The 23,025-nt window shown below is 55.5% G+C and overlaps 5 protein-coding genes across 5 annotated transcripts; 3 read left to right on the top strand and 2 right to left on the bottom strand.

Moving 5' to 3' along the window:
* Window positions 1-1,068: 1,068 nt before the first annotated feature.
* Window positions 1,069-4,962, top strand: CGCA056_v014619 (uncharacterized protein; the record flags this gene model as incomplete). Its single annotated transcript, XM_037329861.1, has 1 exon — window positions 1,069-4,962. One exon carries the CDS (start codon window positions 1,069-1,071, stop codon window positions 4,960-4,962), a length of 3,894 nt encoding a protein of 1,297 aa, XP_037172377.1.
* A 1,306-nt stretch (window positions 4,963-6,268) lies between these two features.
* Araf43A-1 (Extracellular exo-alpha-(1->5)-L-arabinofuranosidase) lies at window positions 6,269-7,313 on the top strand (the record flags this gene model as incomplete). The annotated part of the gene is made up of 2 exons (XM_037329860.1): window positions 6,269-6,620; window positions 6,685-7,313. The coding sequence occupies 2 exons, from the start codon at window positions 6,269-6,271 to the stop codon at window positions 7,311-7,313; spliced, it is 981 nt and encodes a 326-aa protein (XP_037171662.1).
* A 4,750-nt stretch (window positions 7,314-12,063) lies between these two features.
* Window positions 12,064-12,528, top strand: CGCA056_v014617 (Succinate dehydrogenase assembly factor 4; the record flags this gene model as incomplete). The annotated part of the gene is made up of 1 exon (XM_037329859.1): window positions 12,064-12,528. The coding sequence occupies one exon, from the start codon at window positions 12,064-12,066 to the stop codon at window positions 12,526-12,528; it is 465 nt and encodes a 154-aa protein (XP_037172381.1).
* A 264-nt stretch (window positions 12,529-12,792) lies between these two features.
* Window positions 12,793-15,909, bottom strand: CGCA056_v014616 (uncharacterized protein; the record flags this gene model as incomplete). Its single annotated transcript, XM_037329858.1, has 1 exon — window positions 12,793-15,909. One exon carries the CDS (start codon window positions 15,907-15,909, stop codon window positions 12,793-12,795), a length of 3,117 nt encoding a protein of 1,038 aa, XP_037171665.1.
* A 5,594-nt stretch (window positions 15,910-21,503) lies between these two features.
* Window positions 21,504-22,787, bottom strand: CYP8B1-0 (7-alpha-hydroxycholest-4-en-3-one 12-alpha-hydroxylase; the record flags this gene model as incomplete). Its single annotated transcript, XM_037329857.1, has 2 exons — window positions 21,504-22,407; window positions 22,459-22,787. The coding sequence occupies 2 exons, from the start codon at window positions 22,785-22,787 to the stop codon at window positions 21,504-21,506; spliced, it is 1,233 nt and encodes a 410-aa protein (XP_037172382.1).
* Window positions 22,788-23,025: the final 238 nt, after the last annotated feature.

The following is a 23,025-nucleotide window of genomic DNA, read 5'->3' as shown; positions in this document are numbered from 1 at the left end:
CTTGGCTACTGAGCATTCAGGATGCAAAGTCCCCGAAGTCGTGCAGGATGCAGCCAGGTCAGGGGCCAACCCCAGGCGAGGCAAACCATATCTGTACCTATTCACCAGCACCAGAGATAGACCCAACCGGCAGAATGCCTACCCTACGCTACACTAGCAGGACTCCCAACGATCCAAGATGACGCGACTGACATCCACTGACTGCAGGACGCCAGTCCGGGCGGCGGAATCGAGTCCTTGTAGTCCAGTCCCTGTCCTTGGGCACTGGTCCTTGGTCCTTTGGAACGGCCGGTACGTACTCTTTTTTGAGTGAGGTGAGCGCCCGGTGTAAAGGGAAGGCACGCACGGCTAGCAGGTGCAGCTTCTGGGTTCCAGTCAGTTTGGGGGTCCCAGGCTCCAGCAGCCGGTTGCCGCCAGCCCAGACAGGACAGAAACGACATGGGAGGCATGCGCCGGGTTGGACTGGACAGCAGCAATTGGAAGGTGGGCAGCAATACCACTGGAATACCACCTTACCTACCCAACACCAAATACCCAAGGTAACCAACCCATGTAGGTAAGCAACCGACTGCTGCCTTCTTTTTTTCTTTTCTTCCATCCAACTGCGACAATCCTCCCATGACGAATGTCGCCCGCACTTCTTCTTCCATCTGACACCACCGCACCAACCCTCTCACCCACCAAGCGCATACACACTCTCTTTCATCCCGAACAGACTGCCCTGAGCAAAACTATGACTGCGCCTCGGCCTGCAAGGAGATGATCGCGTCTCATACAGGAGGCTGAAGACTGATCTTCCCCGTTGACGTCGACTGCACGCCTGACACCAATAACCCATCCACTCACCTACCCTCTCTGGGCTGCCAGCATAGCTTCTCGTCCGCGATATCCCTCGATTCCGACTCCGACTCTCCGCCCTGTGCTCGTTTGAGCTACCTTCTCTCTCTCTCCCTCTCCCTCTTGTCTCTCTACCATTGCGTCCTGTCCTGCGACCACCCGCCACCCCTGCGCCCAGTGGATTGGATCACTTCTGGTCCATCCATCCACCCCGAACCCAATTCTGCTGCGATGCTTTCCCATCTGCGGTTCCATCGACGGGGGCAATCGAATCCCACCTCGCCCAACCCTGAGCAGTCTTCTGCGCCCGCCCCGTGGGACCCCTCGCTTCCCCAGAAGTCTCCCTTCGTTCAAGATGCCGCCTTAAGCCCAGACGCCCGGTCGCCTGCCGCCCCGACCAATTCCTCGCTGCCTCCAACACTGCCGCCCATCACCCGCGTCACCTCCTCCGGCTCCGAGTCGCCCTCGCCTCTTGACAGACCCTCCGTCGACCCCAAGTTGACGTTAGAGACGTATGCTCAGAAGCAGCAGCCTGCGCCTCCCCCGGTGCGCTCTCCGAACAATTCGCAGTCTGGCTTCGTCGGTGGTGTCGCCTTGCGCAAGCAGCTCGACCAGCGTCAGCTCCTGCAGCTACAGAAGCTCCAGCAGCAGCAACAACAACACGAACAACAATTACAACAACAAATGGCGGCGCTTTCGCCCGATCCGGCGGCCAATACTGCCTTCGACTATGCCAGCCACGAAACTCAATTCCCAAAGTCGAAGCCCGCACCGCCCCCGCCGATAAATACGGCCCCTCCAACGAGACCCCCACCACAACCCACGAAGTCCTCAAAACACAGCAGCTCCTTCGCGACGCCCACCGACCTGCACCAACATCACCTCAGCCCGAGTCAATCGCAGCCTCCCGCCCCGAACTATGCTGCGACCGGACGAAGACCCGCAGGAACGAGACTATCGAGCGAGCCAACTAACGTCCGAATGGCCAAGGACAGCGCCGAAGCCCCCAAGGGCAGGAAAGGCCTGCCTTTTCTGAAGAACCCGATGTCGACACTGCTTATGAGGAGGAAAACAAGCCAGAATGCGCCTGATCTGTCGCCCCTACCTCTTGGAGCGAACAGGCTGGGAGAGCCGTCCTACGACCCGCGCATTAGAGGCACACGAGTTCACGACTTCAGCGCCCCGCGAACGAGGAGAAGCGTCATGAACGACTCGTCTAACGCTGCGTCGGGCGCAAAGCCACAGCCTTCTATACCTGAAGAGAAGCTGGACTTGGGCAAGACTTCATCCAGGGAAAGTGCGGCACCCTCTTCATTCCAGGGTAGGAATATTAGCAGTGCTTCTGAATCTGGTCGGTCTGGCTCCGTCAGCGTCATCTCCCAGACAGTTGCAGCGTCAAGCAGCGTCGCATCCACAAAGGCAAGGAGTAGCATGAACCTCGACTCCAAGCCTCTGCCCGATGTCCCGCCTAAGGACTCGACGGCATCGTCATCGCGGTCTGCTTCTGTTGTCTCAAAGAAGCCGTCCGTCAGCGCTGCATCCATTTTGTCCAAGACACTGCCCTCCACCAGAACGGGTCGCTCAAGAGGCGCCTCTCTGTCTGGTCAGGATGTGCTCTCCTCCGTGCCCCGCCACATGAAAAGTACGTCTTCTAGGTTCAGCTTCGATATGGTCGGTGCCGCAAAAGCGGAAAAGTTGCTCGAGGAACGCCACCGCCAGCGAGAGCTGGAGAGGAAAACGTCTGATCCTACTCCCAACCAGAACCGCGATTCCAGGTTTGACGATTTTGACGACGAGTTCGATTACGACGCTATGATGGACGACGATGGCATGGAGGAGGAGATACCCATGAGCAACGATTTTGACGACTACGAAGAGGACTTTGACGCAGGTGGCACAGATCCCTTGGGTCTTGACGGCGAAGAGGACTTTGATGCGGGCGGGACTGATCCGTTGGGTCTCGATGTCGTGCCAGAGGTCGAAGTTGAGATGGACGAGGAAGACGAAAATGACCCGGATAATGATCAGGAGAACTTCGCAGGCTTCGTCTTCCAGCGTTCAAACCCTGCATCTGCGCTGACTAGCCCACACAGTGCTGGTTTGGCCTTGACACCAAGAGATGCTGATGGGAGGGTCATCGGCTTCGCCCTCTCAAAGGATACGCCGGGCCTGAATCCTTCGTTATCTCCCGGCTACTACCCTGGCCAAAGCATGGACTCACAGATGTCAGAACCGGCAGATGGACTTGCTATTCAGGGATTGAACATTAGTAACGAGCCTCAAGAAGAGCAGCCGAGTGAGGAAGAACAGCAGGGCGCGCAGCTGGATCAGAAGCCACACGAAGCGCCACAGAACAATCAATGGTTAGCACCTGCGATGCCCCCACCACCGCCGCCGCCGCTGCCCAAAAAGGATGACCTTTACTTCGATAATGGTCTCTTGGACGAGCTTGACTTTGCTGGCGAGGGCGATGGCTCCACATTCGACGAGTCGATTTTTGACTTGGACGACACAGATCAGTACGGCCGGCCTCTCCCCGGCGTATTCGCCAAGTTCCAGGCTGCTCGAGCTGCGTCCAACGCCACTGCTGCTCAAGAAAGCGTAGCCCAGGATTCCGCCGCGGAAACCGATACTGCTCAAGAAGATGCTGTCCAGGACACCAGCGGTCAAGAAGGTGCTGCTCCTCAAAGCAGCAAGAGGGTGTCGGACAGCACTTCCAGGCTCTCCGCTCAGTCCAATGCAACAGCTTCGACTGCCCACACGTCTCTGAGTGTGGGCATGCCAGCTCCGTCCACCGAGGAGTCGAAGAGACAAAGCGAAAACCTGGGCCAAGAAGAATCGTCCTCCGCAATGACGTCAAGCTTTTCGAACGTTGAGCAAGGCAAGATGGAGGCTTATCAGGCCGCCCTTGCTGCAGCTGCATGCGAAGCTGCCGCCAACGGCAAGTTCCGACGAGACTCTTCGCCGCCTCCTAGCGAGATCATGTCGCCTGGGGCAGAGTCGTCCAGCCTACCTCCCCAAGACGACTACCCCTTTGATGATGACGATGACAATGGCTTCCGTGAAGACCTCGATGACTACGACGTTGACTACGACGACTTTATCGCAGAGGCAAATGCTAGTGCCCTTGCCAACGATCAAGACGGCTGGTATGGTCAGGAGTTCGGGTTTTACTCGGCGCCGATTGAGGGGCGTCACAGCAGAGACAACTCGACCGGGTCAGATGAAAAGCCGTTTGAGTACGCGAACGGTGGATTCTTTGGGCCCTCGGGTGTTGGCCGCAGCAAGTCCGGCCGCATGATCTCGCGCGAGCCGAATTTGACGCCCATCACTGAACGATCCGAATACTCCAACCGCAACTCGATTATGAGTCTCGGCATCCCGCCGGGCATCGGCTCTGGACCTTCCAGCCTGCAAAGTCCGGGACTGGCGCAGCTCGTGATGATGGCTGATGGCGAGGATAACATGAGTCTTACGGCCCTAATGAAGTTGCGTTCGAGGGCTTGGGGTGGATCGCAGGCCAGCTTGGTCTCAAGCCGCGAGGGCTCTCCTAGATCTGAGAGAGGTGACGGCGCGAGCTCACCATGGGGCCCGGCTCCAAGCCGCGATATCTTGGGCATCCACAATGGCCACGTCCGCAAGAACTCGGCCTTTTCGATCAGAAGCCGTGACATGGACTCGGACGCAGGCAGCGGTGCTGGCTCCCCCACACTCACCATGTCCATGCCCACACTCGGCTCTCCGACTCCCCCGATGCCTTCCCTCAACCCCGCTAGCCCGGCCGTTGCGGTGAGCTCGCCCCATTTCACTCACAGCTCTTCGTTCGAGCCGGTGATGGAGTCGGAAGAGGTGGACGAGCTGTCAATCTCAAACTCCATCTCTCACTCGGGGTTGTGGATGAAGAGCCCCGACACCGCGATGCACCCCAACCTGGTGCCCCGAACTGATCCCACGCCCCAGCGCAGGCCCGGCATGGGTCACAAGCACAAGGGATCCGCTGATAGCATTTCTTACATAAAAGAGGAAGATGAAGGCGAAACAAGATGGGTATTGGAGCGACGCTTCACCGCCGATAGCGGAGAGGTCGAAGTCCAGCGAGAGGTTGTTGGCAAAGGCCACATCTAGGAGGAGCCCTCGCTGCTTTATTTCGATACCCTGCAGCCAGATGAGGAATCCGGCGTTCAACAGAAACGCCAACGAAGGAACGAATGATACCAAACACCAGCGATGGCGTAATTGTTTCGGAAACAGGACACCTTTGGCTACAAAGGACCAACAGGAGTTAATCATGGTACATAAATAGAGAACAGAGCCCCGGCTATGCATCATAATGCGATGTAACGATAAGGGGAAGGCGGCATTGCCATGAGCAATGAGCCTGCAATAGGATAATTAAGAATATCTACCATCAAAGCATGAGTCTCTGTGTGCAGTCTCTGTGTGCACTTGATGGAAGATCACTCATCCCCGGTTACTAATATCATGGTATTGCTCGTCGTTTGGAGGATGCTTCTGATTGAACAGGATAAACCGCGTCTCACAGAAACATCGACCATGTCGAGTTCATCCGATGTAAGAACACCCAACCCAACAACACGATGCCTCTTAGTAGCGGCCGTATCACAGGGCGTCCTTCTCGTTCGGCATCAATCAATTGATGGGAATTTCTCCATCTCTCCCATGAGCCAAGCCTCCCAGACGCATTACACTGACTCTCACATGGCCTCTGGCCCGTTCCCGATCCAACCCTGTCGCCACGCTACTTTCTTCGATGGACGTAGCGATCCGAAGCGCTCCAATCATCTCATACCAACCACGACCAAATTCCCGGGCATCCCAAGAAACACCGAGCCACCCACCTAGTCAGTGTGAGCTTATTTGCTCGCCCCGGAGAATTTAAGCTTTGGACGTCCGTCCGGGGGAGGGGTGTTGTGCCTGGCGGCCTACGCCGGCACCTGCGGGACGCCCCTGTGTTTGGAGACCGCTCATCAACTGCCATGATGTGGTGTAAGCTGTTTATGCAGACGCGGTATCTTGCGCGCGCGCGTGTGTGCCTTTGGTGTTAGTCGCAGCAACCGGCATCCGCAACCACCACACCCCGCTCCGGGCCCAGTCTCCGTCGCGAAATCCCACCAATCCCCCGCCCTCTCCGATATTGCGGACCTGGGCCATGGTCTTTTCTGGACCTGTACTCCGGCCGCCGGTGTTGTAGCCCTTGATGTGAGGTCCTGCCTCCTTGCATGTGCGAAGTCTTGGGACTGGGGAGGTGAAGTTGCCTGCTGAGAGTCGCCAGCCGCCAGACGCCTCCTTCACCATAATGGACCTCCCAGACCACGACCTCGCGCCCATATAACCCCCTCCCCGTCCCTTCCTTCCTCCGCCATCCTCCATCTCTCCCACCCTCGCCGAACCAGCCCCCGTCTCTCCCAAAATGAGACTCCTCCCCCTCCTAACCGCCCTCCTGGGCTTGCTGCCCTTCACGGCCACGGCCTTCACCAACCCGATCCGCCGCCCGGGCGGCTCCGACCCGTTCCTGACGTACTCGGGCGACGGCTACTACTACCTCCTCTCGACGACGTGGTCGACGGTCGAGATTGCGCGGTCGACGACCATCGACGGGCTCAAGACGGCCGCTAAGAAGGTCGTCTACTCGTCGGGGGACTCCTCGCGCTGCTGCAACGTATGGGCGCCCGAGGTGCACTGGCTCGGCAACCGGTGGTACATTTACTTCACGGCGGGGGGGAGTGCGAACCTGGACAATCAGCGGATGCATGTCCTCAGAGGTGAGTTGCAGCAGTCCCGCCATCCATGGAGATGGAGACATGAACGAGACTAACGTGGGAACAGGCGGCACGACCCCCTGGGACGACTACACCTACGTCGGCCGCATCGGCGCCGACGAGTGGTCCATCGACGCCTCCGTCCTCCGCACCGCCTCCTTCGGCAACTTCCTCATGTACTCGTGCTTCCACGGCGCCGCGTACCAGTCCATCTGCATCCAGAAGCTCAACGACGACAACGTCTCAACCTCGGGCTCTGTGTCTTTGATCTCGCAGCCGACGCAGTCCTGGGAGAAGGTCTCGCATCCCGTCAACGAAGGGCCAGCGGCGCTCTACTTTGGCGGGAAAACGTACATCGCGTACTCGGCGTCGTACTGCTGGAGCGCGAGCTACTGCCTGGGCCTGCTGACGTGGGATGGCAAGACGAGCCCGCTGAGCGCGAGCGCGTGGAGCAAGGGCAACGGGTGCGTGCTGAGCAGTGGGAACGGGCACTATGGCACCGGGCACAACAGCTTCTTCCAGAGCCCGAAGGGCGACCAGACGTGGATTGCGTACCATGCCACGGCGAACAGCGCGGGCGCGTGTGATGATAGTCGGTATACGATGGTGCAGATGCTGGGGACGCATAGTAATGGCAGTCCGAACTTTGGGACGCCAGTGGCGTTTAGTTATGTGTATGGGGAGCCGAGTAAGTAAGACGGTTAAAGGGAGTAAGAATAGGGAGGGGAGGGGAGGATGAGATTGGGGTTTCTTGTACATATTTTCTTTTGGATTTGTGTTGCTCTGCGGTGATGCCTTCGGGTCTCTTTCGGAGTCTGAAGTTGCTGCATGAGCATGGCTCAAACGTATTTGACTACAAACGTACATATGGACGCTGTCTCTGTCTCAAGTCTATGGCGTTAGGACTTCAAGCTGTACATGTCTCCAGATTGCTGACCTACCGGTCTGACCTTATCCTCATCAACTTCATCGGCCTCACGCAGATCGAGAATGTATATATAGGCCAGCTTATTTTTTGGTTTCTTCGAGTTAGTCCCAACGCAATAAGGTTAGGGAAACCCTCTTTTTCTTTTCGAGAGGCTCAGCGCTGTGTGCGACTATTCCAGCTAGAAGTCACAGGATAGACGAATTTGAGATACACTCCCAAGGTTCATCACATTGACGATGTCTTCTTCGTCGAACATTGGCATCCCTCGCGTATTCAATAGTGACCGATCAAGGAGAACCTGAACGCAACCATGCAGTGCCCTTTCCCGTCAGTCGATCTCTGTCGGGACCTCGGACTCATGTACATAAAATCTTGTAACCCTTCGGGGGGAGATCCCGAAGCGAAAGGATTCATTCGTGCGTTGTTGAGGCGCAACACTCGTTGTCGTGGCTTCTTAAATATGAAGCAGTGCAGTTGGCCGTCAACACAAGCTTTTGGGGTAGCGATGGTCCGTGGCGCTTGGCAGAAATCCGTGAACGTCATGTACAATGTTTTGAGTTAGTATATAATGTAACAAAATCCAAAAAGGTATGGGGAAAACGGGCAAATGGGTCTCTGTCATTTCCCTGGTGCGAAAAGATGCGCTTGGCAGTTGACACCAGTTCTCGAGTGAGCATCCTCAATGCGTAACCAGCTCATCTGCTCGACCTAATTAATAGCTGTGTATAATCCTTGGGATCCGGTGCTGTCGGATGAGTTGTATGAATATGTTGAGGATGGAGCGGTCGTGGTTTGATACCTTCTCAACTAGCTTATCCACTGATCGTACAATACACGAATCGGATCTTTCTCTTGTCCAAGTAACACTCGAACCCCACGCCATTGTTATTGATTGCTTCCGCTAGTACGTCTAACAGCTTCGTCTATCTTATAACCATGTTCAGTCTTGTTAACCAGTACATGTAAACTACAGCTATCTGCTTCCAGAATCACATATACTCGTATGCGGCTACATAGGAATGAGTAACGTATTTATAAGTCACGGCGGTATTCTGGTTGCATGTTCCTTGAAGCGGCACAATGCATCGGCTACATCTTGTTTCTCTGTGGGCTTCATCATGGAGGGTGGCTCTCATGGCTAGCCACAAGCTCACCGACCATGACTTTTACATCAAGGCTTAACCGTACGAGTGGCTTTCTTTGTCGGCCGGGACTTCCCCTCATTGTTCTTTCCTTATACGTCGAAATAGCAACTGAATACACTCCTGCTAGATGTCATTGCGTTCGCGGGCAACCTGACGGATGGCGTCTTCTCCCCTTTCCAGACCGTTCAGAGTTGATTACAGCTCGCCACTTTATTGTCAGACCCGAAGAGTCATAATCTCCTTTATTTGTCCAAACATAATTACTCACTGCCGAGGGGCTTTTATGTGGTTCATGAACGCGTCGGATTTTGCTAACTCGTAGAACACGCCACTTAGTTTGTATGATGCTCCGTGACCAGCTATAAAAGAGAAGCCCATAATGACGGATTAGATGTGTGACAGACAAGCAAATGTAAGCCCAGGCAATACAGTTTCAAGACATGTAAAAGGCTAATTCTGATGATTAGGGGGGTTCGTTCGCACGAGTCGTTGCGTTAGCATGTGGTTGTTCCCTTAGTGAGCGGGTACCATTCTTAGGATCTCTTAGTATGATTTTATTTACTTGAATACCTTGAAGATAGAATAGTTGGAAATTTCAAATTCATAGACTGGTCTGTTGCGGAGTATAACCTGTACTGTGTCTGCTGGTGTTTCTCTTTTCGAATCCGGGATCAGTTCGTGAACCATATTGCGTGTCTCACTGTCTGTGGTGCGCTTGAAAGATCACTTTTCATACCTATATACATTCTGCTTGGACTTAGACCCGTTTGGAGGAGCGCAGCTTCACAATGATTATCAATTTAAAGGAGCCTTATCAACTACTGTACTCAAGTTATTAAGCCATAAAGTCCTCTGGATGCAACGCGTGATGGCCACGACTCCTGCGTCGAGTAGACTCAGGATTTGCTTCACATAGAACATGATGTGCTAGGCAAGAAGAGATGATGTCAAGCAGATGGAGAACCTAGTGCTGTTGTTTAGATTGTATACTTACTTCACCCATCCTCATCGACGCAGCTTACTAGAACATTAATTATTCATTCAAAGGTTGATTATTATGCGTTTAAGTCTGACTAGAGATTTAGTAGTTCACGGTTCTATGTGTGAATTATTCTAAAAGCCATACAACGAACACTGAGTATCCTCCTCGGGATTCACTGTCTGTCTTGCCTCAGGGCACTCCAATCTAGGGCGAGCTTATACAGAGGTGATTTCGCGAAAGATCTCAGCCTGCCTGCACGAACGTTAAATTGTCCGGTATAACTATCATTATCCCCTCCATTATCGTCCTTATTTGTCTTGTTCAACAGGGTATCATTCAGGAAAGATGCAAAACGTTGGTGACAGCGACTAGTTTCTAGGTAGACAGGTGATGTTTTCTACGAGCACCTATGCTGGTTGTCACTCTTCAGGCCCCCTAATGCTCATGAATGGCATGATCGTGAAATGACTTCAATCTGACGTATAACTGTCATATTTGCTGCTTGAAGCATGATCTGATCTTGCTATATCTTTTATAAGCCGTGATGGGCGTACGAAGCTGAGAACACAGAGAAGAGGGGCCTCTGCAGTCGAATTGAAGAATTATTTATTAGCCGGACGGAGCCTTTTGACACCAGAGCTTACCAACCTGTGATAATGGAAGCTGTGGTTTTCTTCGAAAAGAATCATGGGAAAGAACAAGGTGTCGGATACCTGCAAGTTAAAAACTATACTTGGAAGACTCCTGACACCACTCCCAAAAGCTCTGTTTGATTCACCGCTTCTGTTTCCCGTTTCCAGTCCAGCGCTTATTGACAAGAGATTGATTTTATAAACTACAGACGACGCAAAACAACTGGATACTGTCGGGGTAATTGCCTAGTGCTCTGTGAGTGGGCAACGGGGCCTTCTAACCGCATGTCGTGCCCGCGGATTTTCGAAATATTTGCAGCCCTGATGGCAGGGACAGGCGGTCTATTGTCTTTGGCTGCATGTAATAATCGAAGGTTGCAATTTTACAGCTGCCTGCAACCCACGGAGAGTGTTAAAGACGTATGCATCATGAAAGTACAATCTTCTGGGACTGGGGCGACTTGCTAATCTAGTACACACCAGTCATCGCGCCCAATATTGCTGATGTGTCAATAAAAGACGATTTCAGTGGCTGCTGAAATTCACCCAACGCCACCCAATTTGACCTGACCTTAGGCTTGAGGTCCGTCTTCGGAACTTCTCAGTTGAGTGATTACTGTTAGGTTTGTCTGGCTCTGAGGTTTCGAATTCCACTGACAACAAGGTCTGACCCTTCGAGCGTAAACACCACCGTCCAGCACTGCCTTCGTCAAGCATCGTCGTCTCACTATAAGATTGTATTCGAGTTGCTGGTTCAATTAATTCCTGGGATGGCGCCCAACAAGCATCCATACATTCCATCAATAATGCTGTCATTGTAGTCAATGAAGTATTCTTATGCCTCAAGCACTGAATTATTCAACCCAAGAAACACATGCGCCGAGCAGAGGCATCACATAGGGTCTCGTCGCAAGGCAGCTATCCCTCTTATAGCCCTATGCATTCGCAAAGTGAGAAATATTCCGCGAAATGTTCTCATTGGCTTGCGTGACCGCATACGTGAGTTGGTTCTACAATATTTTATACATCAGGCCGCGCGTGAGGAAGGCGAATGGCGAATGCGGTGGCGTGACTACCTAGTAGGAATGTCGCGCCTGAAGAAGAGCAGTTGATCCAGTTCCTGTGAAACACGCGTTCAAATCTGGGCACGAATTGTTTGTATGTAGGTACATAGAGCGCCGAAGGGTATTCGGAAGCTCACTCGTGCGGCATCTCCGAGCCAACCCAGGTCCTAGACCAATTGTAAGAAGCCCCTTCACCCAGCACAACTGAGCGACGTCAACCTCGCTGAGATGCATCCCTCGATCACGCAATCAACATCCATGACCCGGACAAGAGTACACACAGATGACGCAAACCAAGTGAGTGCGCCTAAGATTACGCAAAATAACTGTCAAAAGATCTCTGTCGGTCAGTCTGCATCGCACCCGCCATATCAACAGTCCGACACCCAAGCCCGGCCCCAGAAAGCATCTCACACGGCCCGTGCATCGGCCACCCTCGGCCCCATCCGCCCTCCGCCACCGGCGCAGCGCCCCAAGCTTCTGCAGCAAGAAGAGAAGACAGACCCACTTTAAATTCGAAAAGCCGCGGGTCAATGACATTTTCCATCCTCTCCAAAACTTCCCGACCTTCGCCTCACGCCTGCACTTCCACCATCACCACCACCACCCTCAAAACCACCACCACCAACCTCCAACCTCAGTAACCACTCAACCAGACACACACAAAACTCACCAAAACACCACAACCAAACAAAATGTCCCGCCTGCTCCGCCTCCGCACCCCAATCCTCCGCCTCCCCTCCCGCGCCTCCTCAACCTTCTCCCGCGGCCCAGCCCCGCCCCGCCTGCCCGCCGACCAACAAGCCGAATTCGAGCGCCTCCAGCGCGCCGCCTCCGTATCCTCCGCCTTCCAAGAGTACGCCAACCCTCCTGCCTCCGACGCCGCAGCAGCATCCACACCCACATCCTCCGACGCCGCCGCAACACCAGCAGCAGCAGCAGCAGCAGCAGAGTCGCAACCCCAAGAAAAGCCCGTCAACCCGACCATCTCCGCCTCGGAGGAGGACACCATGCACCCCGCCTACGTCCGCGGCGCGCCGCCCGAGTTCGAGGGCGACGTCAACCCGCGCACCGGCGAGGTCGGCGGGCCCAAGAGGGAGCCGCTGCGCTGGGGGTCTGGGGGCGATTGGAGCTACAACGGCCGCGTGACGGACTTCTGAGATGGTGTTTGGCACCTGTGTAATGAATGGTGACGGGCAGTCAAGGGCGATAGCGAGACGACCTTGTAAGAATAGCGGTTGTACAACAATGCAAAGACGAGAGTCACAAAGAGATACCATAGCGTAGAAGAACATCCCAATCGTGTACTCGAAGGAATTGGGTATTATAATCATAACTACTCCTACAATGCCTGTGGCTTGAATCATCCGCTGCTTCGCCTGCTTTTCAAGAGTATGCTGTTATCCGAAATTGATTCCCGACTTTTATGGCGCCGACGCCTTCACCTCCTTCGTGCTCTCGTCCAGATCCATCTTGTCGGACTTGGTCGACGCCACGCCGTTGGTGATCGCACCGTTGGTTGCGCGAGCACCTTGCTGCTCGGCAGGCCTGTTCTCCTTGTCGCCCTCACTAGGGGTCCTCTCATCTTTGCCCGCTCCGTTCTCGCGTGCTTCATCTCGCTTCCACCAGTGACCAGAAACGATCTCGTCTCGAATCCTATCAAGGCGCTGTTTCTCTTTTTCCAGCTCGGCACCGTTGAGGCCACGGCTGGCGGCGTTCATCTCACCCATGGCCTTGCGCATGCGTTCCCGACGGCCTTTGCCTCGGAGTCGGCTCTGTGTTCCGGCGCCGTTGGTCACCCAGCGGATCCCCAAGATCTGGAAACTGATGCCGTCGTGAATCGACTTCCGTCCATTGTAACGGCCACCAAACTCGCGTGACTGAATGCCGAACCGAGTGGTGCTACTGTACTTCTCTAGTCGTGGGAGAATCAAGAGAGTTACGTGCATGTCGCGTTCGACAGGGACTGTGACGGGTCCAGTCTTGGGTGGCTTGTCCAGGAACGTGGCCGCGTTCGCTTCTTGTCTGGCCTTTTCTTCCTTCTCTTTCTCCTTGCGTCTCTTATTCGCTGGAACCTCCTTCTCGGGGGCGGCTAGGCCACGATCCAGGTCCAGCATGTCCGCATCGATGTCATCGGCCCATTCTCCCCGAATCCAACCGCCATGAATGCAGGCAGCAATAATGTCCGAGTCGTCGGTATACACTTCTGTTCCCCACACTGCTCTCCGCGCAGTGATCTCCTCTCGTGCGGAGGGAGTCAGATGTACCTTAGGGACCTTGACCGTCAGGGTGCAGTTCTCCTTGTTCTTGATCATGTCCCACGGCAGAGGGGTGGGTGTCGTCGAAAAGCCGCGAGAAGAGGGGACGTTTGGCACTTGTCTCGCCGGCTTCAGTTTGGGTTCGTAGAGCACATCGCCAAGGTGAGTCCGCGGGAGATGTGCGACCGATTCTAACACCGCCTTCGAGCTGACGACTGTTTTCGGTTTGGGAGGGATCACCGCAGTCGGACTCTGTACAGCCTGCTTGGCTGGCGCTTCCTTCACTTGGTGAGTATGCTGGTTTGTTGGCCGAGGGACGTGGTGATGATGCGCAGTCGGCAAGTCCTTAGCAAGCCCTGTAGGCGATGGAACCGGCGTAGTTCCTTTTACGTTCTTGAAAGGGGTGACACCGATAGGTGCAGGAACGTTGGCATGGTCAGTGCCATGGTTATGGGTGTGATGGTGATGATGATGGCTAATAGGGCAAGTATGGTCAGTACAACGGGTCTCGTCTACTTGGGATAATGATACTTCGTACTGGTGATGGTGGTGTTGATGAGTCTTGGGGCGCTTAGCCCGACCCGCTGGTGTGAGGCGCCCTGTGCTCTCCTCATCACCTTTGACATCTTCCTCCTTGAGCTTCCTCCTCCTGCCCTTGGCTGGTGGTTTGGGCGCAGCGTCAGGCCCAGAGTCCTGCGCCGGACCGTCCGTCTCGTCTCGACGGGCAAGGCTTGCATTGGTATATGGCAGCTGCGCTCCAGTGGTGACTGGACTAGACACACCAATCCCGGTGACACCACTGCCAATACCAGAAAACATGCGTCCAAATTCGCTCTTGATGCCAGGCTCTCCTGCAGGGCCAGGCAGCTGTGTTTGTGCCCCCTGCACTGCCTGCGGCAGAGGGGATACTCGACCCTTGCGGTTGATCTCCTGAACCGCCAGCAAGTGCCTCTGTCCATTGTTTGGATGTTCCTCCACGGGGCGATTACGGGGCGAGTCAACGAACGCTGGAGTGCCGTGTGGAGCATTGTATGCAACCGACGGAGGAGGTGGACCTTCCTCCACGGGGCGACGATGCGCCGGAGGCGCCTGCGCCTGAGGAGGGAGATGACTTATTCGCTGTCGCTCAGGAGAATCGAAGGTTTGCTGCGGAGGCGCTTGTTGTTGACCGGGAGTAGGCTGTTGGGGATGGCCCTGTGGGGGATAGCGATCTCCTGGAGGCGGGTGCGGGTACTGAGGAGCCGGCGCGGGATGGCCTTGATTCGGGTAGCCTGGCGCTGAGGTGGGAGGATATTCGTGGTGTCGCGGATGAAGGCCAGCAGGGTCGTACGGAACTCGGGATTGCTGCTCAAATGGCTGGGGCTGCCGCGGTGGCCACGGCCCTTGCTCTCGGTGCTCAGGAGGTCGACTGAACGGCGGAGGCTGCCCACGCGGAACTTCCTGAGGACGGTACTCGCCCTGCGGTGGTGGAGGTCCTCGTCCTCCCTCGCCCCCCGAGTATGCGCGTTGTCTGCTTTCTCTTTCCCTAAACTCAAACTCCTCTCGGCGCTCGCGCTCGGCGCGGTAGCGTTCGTCAAAATTCATTTGCTTCAGACCGGGCCTCTCAGGGTTGTATTCCATTGCACCTCGAGGCATTTCTTCGCGACGAGCATACATCTCTTCCGGTCCGTTGTTACGCCCCATGTCAACAGGCCTCGGAGGCATGCTCGCGAAAGACTTGGGCTGGCTCGTAGGTCTCGGGGGAGGGCCCGGGGGCATTCGGCTCGGGTCTCTGCCATCTTGTGCGGAGGGTCCCCGCTGATGGTACGCCTGTGGTGTACCGTATCGCTGCATCTCCGGTGTTGTAGAGTACGCACCCTGCGGCGATGCTGCGGCACTACCTCTCGGATCGTAAGGACGAGCATGCTCAGGTGTTTGAGGTCTCCTGAAGGGCTGGTACTCGGAGGACGCAGAGTGCATTCTAGGTGACGCCTGGATCGACGGTGCAAACGTCGGCCCGGAGCTGGCAGCGGTCGCCGGAGGAGGGTAGTGCGAAGGTGGAGGCTGAGAGTCCCTGGGCACCGGGGGTGGTCCCCCAAGCATTGAAGATATTGACATGGAGCTTCCGGTGCTTCCCGTCCTCGGTATTGATGCTAACGACGGCAGCTCGCGACCACCGGGAAACGAAGTCGGAGGACCAACATTGAGAGGCGGACCTCGCGGCGCTGGTAGCCCATAATGGCCCATTTGATGCGACGGCGGCTGTGGGTTCCCCGGCTGGGGAGGAGAACCCGGCGGCGGCATGTTTCTGTTCATCGGTGGGCCGGGAGGTAACGAGGATGCACTCGCATGTCGAGAGTGGCCTGGTTGAGGAGGACCAGAGCCCTGTTCTTGAGGATATGACCTCGGGCCCTGACCGTAGTAGGGGTTTTCGGATGTTCTTCTCTGGTGCTCGGCATAGGGAGGGTTCGAAGTAGGCGGCGGATGTGACGATGCGGTCGGGAAAGGAGCCTGGTTTGGTGTTGAAGTCGCTGGCTGATTTTGGTTCGGAGGGAAAGGAGAGCGACTGTATTGCGATGCAGTATTGCGCGAGAAGGGGTGTTGTGGCGGTTGTCTTGGATCCATCGCGCCGAAGTTTTTAGCTCAAAGCCCACAAGGTGGATTGCATAGGCAAACGTGCGTCTGAGTGACAGCGACGAGGCACCCAGTGTAGGCGATCGCGAGTATCGTGAAAGTCGACCTTTGGAGAAGACGGCGATGGAGTCGTCGATGGTCGGTTTGAGAGGATGGGGAGCTGGGATGAGGCTCTCTCTCTGGACCGGTTGGCGAGTAGCGAGAAAGGTGGAAGAGGAGAAAGGGTCGAGAAGGTCGAGAGGATCGCGACACACTGTTGTTACACGGACGGCAGAATTATTTTGGATTCCCCTGGTCGGATCCTGTTTCGGTGGAGCTGGGCTGGCCGGCTACTGGCATTGAGCAGCTTGTGCTTGTGCTCACACCTCACTTTTCGTTTTTTTCTTCTTGGCTCTCTTGTCTTGCTGGTCGCTCGGCCGGGGATGGACAGGGACCCTGTCTGTGGTGTGTGTCTTGGTGACTTGGTGGCTGCGTGACCATGGGGCCGCTGCTGGCAAATGGGCGCAAATCAGCCGGAACGCGACAGGGATACCGGGGGAGGTTCGTTCGCGCTAGTGCGACAGGTGGCCCCCGTTGATGGGAAACGATGATGTCGATGCGCCGCGCCCGGGGTGGGTTGTTTTTCTTGCCCTCGGCCCCTGTCGTGTGTGGTGTGTCGGTCAGGGAATCGGCGTTGTTGTTTTCTGTTGAAGTCGGATTTCCACCTTCAACATGTCCAGCCGGTTCGCCGCGAGGTCTGTGGCCATGCGGTTTGCGCCGATTGAGAGATATCTGGTAGTATAGAGCTTACGAAAGCAAATTAAACAAAAAGCATAACGAAACCCAACTGTCTGGGTTTGCACAAGGGTAATACGGTGTGGCTGGACTTCCGTTTGCTTATTGAGTCGTGATGGTAATTGCTTCTGCTGGGTGGGTGAAGCTGCACAGGTGGCGCGTCTCGCGACGAACGCAGAACTTGTGGTGGTCACTGACAGGAGGCACAACGACGGGAGGGAACGAGACGGCGTGGGGAGCAGCAGGGAGCAGATGAGGGGAGAACAAGCGTCAAGCATCTTGCGCAAGGGACAAAGACGTGTGCGAGACGATCGAGGACCCTAAGCTTATGCAGGAAGAGGCGGACCGCAGGCTGTTAGTGCCTGTCCGTTGGGTAATAGTGCTGGCATCAAGCATCTGAGGTCCAAGGTACCTCATGCGGGTGGGGAAACAGCAGCAGTACTAGAGTCGTAGTAGCCAGGACAGCTGTCGATGCGATTTTCTGCAAGACAAGTCTCGTACGTTGTCTGTGAGTAATATGGGTGTTAGTCGAGAGGTGACAACTGAGGATGGTGGTGATGCGGTGACGGCGATGGTAGTGGCATAGCTGCTGCAAGATGCACGACTCGACGGGCGTCACAAGATGGAGGGGCACAAACAGATGCAGAATGTTGGATGGGGAATGCGGGAGCTGCAGCTGCAGGACGAGGAAAGGTGGTGTAAAATACGTAGAGTGAAAGCAGGAAACTAGCGGTGATGGGCGACGGCAAGAGCGACGGCGGGATGACAGAGATGGAGATGTGGATGGGTGGATGGCGGGCGCGACCTGACGTGAAGCAGCCCGGCTGCTGCTGATGCTGCTGCTGATCAAGTGAAGAAAGATGATCCCGGTTCCAGGGCGAGGGGCTCGGGCGAGTCGCGCGGCGCGGGAAGGGCTGTGGCCTGTCGCTGCTGGTCTCTGGCTGGCTGACTGTTGATTCGCACCGCTTTCTAGTCCTTCGTCTCTTGTATTGATGGCGTGGAGGGCCGAGAAGAGCTGTGAAGGTGGTGTGCGACTCCTCTAGTGTGGCATTCGATAGCCAAGGTTCATGTGCTCGTGCGGAGCATCTGCCTTTTCTCTGACAGGGAAGGGGAATGGAGGCACGAGTTGGGGTAATAATGTGGCGTGTCTTGACGAGTGTCTGTGCCTATGCCAGTGTTTCTGTTTCTGCCAGAGCACGAGTCCGCATCTCTGTCCAACAAACAGTAATTAATCATTCGGCTACTCAGAAGCAAGTAGAATCCGGTTAGGTCATTTCCTCGTGTATGTTGGTCGCCAACGAAAAGTATGTGTTGCCGGCAGACACAAGCATGATGCGGTGGTTAGGATGCGAAGTTCCAGTTGACAGCCATGGCGACATTGGTGATGGCTACCGGTGTTGGCGACATTGAATTGTAACAGGCGAAGGCGCATCTCAACTAAGTGGGTGAAGTTAGAACTGTTGGTTGGCCATCTTCTTCCATCAAGTCTCTGTCGGCGCAGTTCACGTTTGTGGACAACGTCTGCCTTTGCCGGCGGCACTGCCGATGCAAGATATGCGCATCGAAAAAGACTAAATTGCAGACGGAGGCTTCTGTGGTGTTCCGTCTGCGGGAGTGCCAATGTTTGCCGGCGTCTGCCTCATTTCCAGGGCGTGCTTGAAGCTGAGGGTTTTGGCGGCCGCCATGCTTGGGATTCCTCGTGGCGGACGCGCAGCTGCACGAGGATGTTTTGTGTCACTTTGCTTGAAGAGGCACGGTTTTGTGTCGAGTACTAACAGCATAGCATAGTACAGCACAAGACAGGTTGTGTATCATAAAAGTTATTTCTCTGTTGACAGCATCAACAACTTTTCTGACACGAGAGGCAGAGTTCAGCTCACCTGGCAGCTTCCTTGGGGTGCTGAATGATCTTCGGCCATCACCAATGGCAAACAGCAGCGGCAGCCACCCTGACGAGATGATCCTGGTCTGGAGGGCGCTCTTGCAAGGCCGAGGACGGTGGCGGTACGTATCCGACTCGTGAGGTAGCAGTTAGCTTTCCCCCCTTCAGACTGCTACCCTGGTCTGCCGCAGGCCTTGCACAGCCAATGATGACGCACCAAATGACAGGATCGCCAATTTTGTGTTTTTGTGCCTGGGAGACTCGCCCTTTGCAGCAACTGTGCACCCAGCCGGGCCGGGAAGGGAAGCGTGCGGTCATGGCCATGGCAGGTCGCAGGAAGTGAGAATTGGCCTGCACCCTTGATGCTTGGTGCTTCGACTTCGATTGCCGCCGCCAGATGAGAAGAAAAAGGCTCCCGTGCGGCTGGTCCCTGGACGCTCACGCTTCTCTGGTCCCCTTCTGGACCCTCGGGAATCAGGGACTGGAGTGATGAGAGAGATGTTGGGCGTCCGTTCCATTCGGTCTGCGTCAGAGTGTCAGGGACGCCCTCCTCCCAGCAGGGTTTAGGGCCCCAACCACCCGACCTGTTGCTTCCCCGTCCATGGGTTACCGCTGGGCCCTGGGCTGAGGAAGCGGGGGTCGTAACACAAGCGCGCAGACTTTGAGGTGTTCCCTTGTTGTCCTTTGCTTTCTCGTGACTTGTGACGGATGCTGGCGGGCAGGACATGTCATCCAGTGTGTAAGCATGTCGCATTCTCTTTTCCTCAAGAAGGGTTGACTGACATTTCCGTTGCGGTGCAGATGGGAAAGATGCACGCAGATCGGCGCGGTGCGCGATCATGAACCGGGAAGAAGCCCGAGGGAAGCTTGAGAAGGTAGCCGCCGCCGCCAATCGGGGCCACCCGTGCGTGCTTGCTTGCTTTGCTCAAGACCATCTCACTCGTGACTTTGGTACATTTTCGTGTCGTATCTCCCACTGGCTCATCTTGGTCGTGGTTGCTGGCTGCTGCGGGGCCCGGGCCTGGGCCTGACGAGTGAACACAACACAACGTGAACGCGACGGCAGGCGTAGAGGACTGGAGCTTCCGTCACAGCCAAAAGGAAGGAGAAAAAAGTTCGCGGTGACCCTGCTGCTTCCTCCCGTCTGTCTGCGGTCCATGTCGGTTCTCATTGGGAAGGTCCCCACACAGACCCCCTCCCCCCTGGGTTGGTTCCTTCCCACCCCAGATGGCGCACCTTCAATCTGTCTGTACCTGTGACCCGCAGGAGGTTCCGCGACAGGCAGCTGCTCTACCTGCCGCAGCTTGGAGGGAGGAAAAAAGCTCTTCATCAGCAGGTGTCACTCACTGGCCACGCCTGCCAGCCAATTCTTACCTCACAACTATTATGTATGTGTTCCAAGGAAGTAGCTGAGAAGCTCCTCGGCAAAACCCACTCCACTTAGGCTCCTGCCGACAATCGGCCTTGCCCTTGATTCCACTGACCCGGGCGAAGAACTCTTCTCGAAAAATTATCGTCTCATCGTTTCCACTATCATTGTCACTAAACACTACCGGCTCTGCCTGGGCACGGATAGGCAAACAAACGGACGCTGCTCTCGGTGCATCGTCGTCCGGGAACCACCGAACGGACAAACGAAGCAGCCAACAACATGATTACAGCCAACGTGCCAACCCACCAACAAAGTGACAGTCACCAAGTTGCAACCCGCACTTCATCTCAGTCGGCCCCCCTCAGTTCGTACCCAATGCTGCAGCCCATTGCCAGCGCAAACACCAGGCCCAGCATGTTTCGGGTACCATCTGCAACAAATTGCAGGGGACGTCATCACCACCCCAGCACCATAGGGCGGTGAGCTGCGCAAAAGGTCGCGGATTTGCGCCATCTCCTTCACCGATAGCACTTCCTCGCAACAATCCTTGAGAGAACCCCGAGTCTGGAGCCCACTGCTCCACGCCTGCCTGAAAAACTTTGAGCAAACTGCAGGAGCACCGTGACGCCTGCATCTCCGGCCCACGGCTGCGTTGTTCCGCCCAGCTGTCGAATCGAGACTCCCCAACGGCTCGAGATCAGCCCGCCCGCCTGTTCCCGTCTATCAATCTAATCAGACAATGAGGCCGTCGAATACTCTCCGGCCCCCGTTCCGCATCCTTGCGTCGCATCACCAACGGACCGCGTCTACGTGACCTTGACCTGACCTGGTTGGCTGGCTCGTCTGACAGGATCGATCATTCCGGGCTGCCAACCGCCTGTTGTTTGGCTGGCGCAATCACGTCTGATATGCGTCGTTGCACTGCGTCCGGCTCGTCACTCACCATCGCCTCTGCCCCTCTACCAATCGCCGTACATCGCCATCATACACTGCAGCTTATTGACTGACAGCTTGACGCATGACGCCGGGGATTGACAGGGGTGCCACTTGGTGGCTGCAACCACTTTGACCTCCAATGGTTTAACGTTGGAGAGCCACACTGGGTCTCGAATGGATGCTTGTCAGCCGAGACATGCGTATTACTCCCGTCACTGGCTTTTGTCAACGATGCCTTTCGATATCTACGGCAGTTGACGGACAGGTATCCCAATTGCTGGCTGCTACATCTTGAACGAATCAACATGCAAACTTCCAGTTGACGTCCTCCCATCCCATGCGTCTTGAGATTACAATCTCGTCATTCCGGCGGCCCCGTTCTGGATGTCTTGCCGCACCTGCCAATGTCGGCGCACCCGCCGGGGGAACTTTGACGTCTTCGATATTGAAGCCGAGTGCCAGAGCACCGACGAATCCTACAATCTCGGTCTGGGCAAAGAACCGGCCGGGGCACATGTGCTTGCCTCCACCAAACGGCAGCATGAACCCTCGTCTCCGTCTCTCCTCCTCCGGCGTCACGTTGAGGAAGCGCTCAGGTTTGAACGACGTAACATCGTCGCCCCAGATATCCGGCATGAGATGGATAACACTAGTAGCCCATTGCATATTGGTGCCCTTCTTCAGCAAGTATTGACGACCGTCGCTATCCTCGAGAGTAACATCCTGCATGGCTCTTCGGTTGAAGACCTGGGCGACGTATAATCGGAGGAGTTCACGGTAGCAGGCCATGAGGAAGGAACACCGCGACTCGAGATCTCTAGTGTTGATAGTCGCATCTCGTCGTCCGTCTTCCCGTTTGACAATCTCTGTGATTTCTAGAATCTCCTGGCGAGCCTGGTCGACATATTCTGGTTCGGCGAAGATATTCATCAAAAACCAGAACGTCATCGGTATGGTATTCGTTGTGGCGGCCCAAGGAAGCAGGAACTCCATACTCGAGAGAGCCTCGGATGGTATTCCCACTTCCCGCAGGCACCTTGCGCGTTCCCTCACAATGCTCGCAACGCCGGGGCTATCATCCAGATGGCTAACGTAGAACGGCCGCAGCAGAGCATTCATACGTTGACGAGCTGCCACTGCCCTGGGAGCAAGCAGCTTCGGGGCTATATTGGCCCCCAAGATGGCCAAGTTGTCGTCGAACGTCCTATAGCAAAGTCAGACTCAGCTTTGGATGCATGGACTTGCTTCAACTTACCAGAGGTCCCCGAACTTCTCCATATCCCACATATTATGCCTTCCGTACAGCGCTCTGCTAGCAGCCATGGCCATGACCTCTTGGATCCAGTCCCAAGCAGGTAATTTCTTCGGATCTGCGCCAATGGCGTTCATAACTTCACTGCAGTATCCTAGCGAAGCACTGTTGATGGCATGTAGTGGCTGTTTCATGAGGGCTGTGGCCATCGTCTTCCCGAAGTGATGGATGACTTCTGGGCCGAGCTTCTCGAGGTGATGAGGCGGCATATCAAGAATCGAAGCCGTGGCCTCCATCTCGATAGGGAAGAACGAAATGTCGTTGGTACGCATTGCTGCTGCGATTAAAGCCGGGGAGTTTATGAGATACATCTTGCCATGCAGCATGGGCAATGTGCAGATCGGCATCTTGTGTTCTCTACTGCAGGAACAGTCAACGACGGCCACGGTCTTCTGCCTCTGTTGAGACCTACTAGAGACGGTTATTGAAATTCGCTGCCTCTCTTACAAGCGACACAACATGGCCAAAGAAAGGCACCTTTGGCCGCAGGATCGGTGGCTCTCGAGCGTC

The sequence above is a fragment of the Colletotrichum aenigma genome (genome assembly GCF_013390185.1).
Source record: "Colletotrichum aenigma strain Cg56 chromosome Unknown KSG_Cg56_contig10, whole genome shotgun sequence".
Classification (NCBI taxonomy): domain Eukaryota; kingdom Fungi; phylum Ascomycota; class Sordariomycetes; order Glomerellales; family Glomerellaceae; genus Colletotrichum; species Colletotrichum aenigma.
This window is presented reverse-complemented; position numbering and strand designations above follow the sequence as displayed.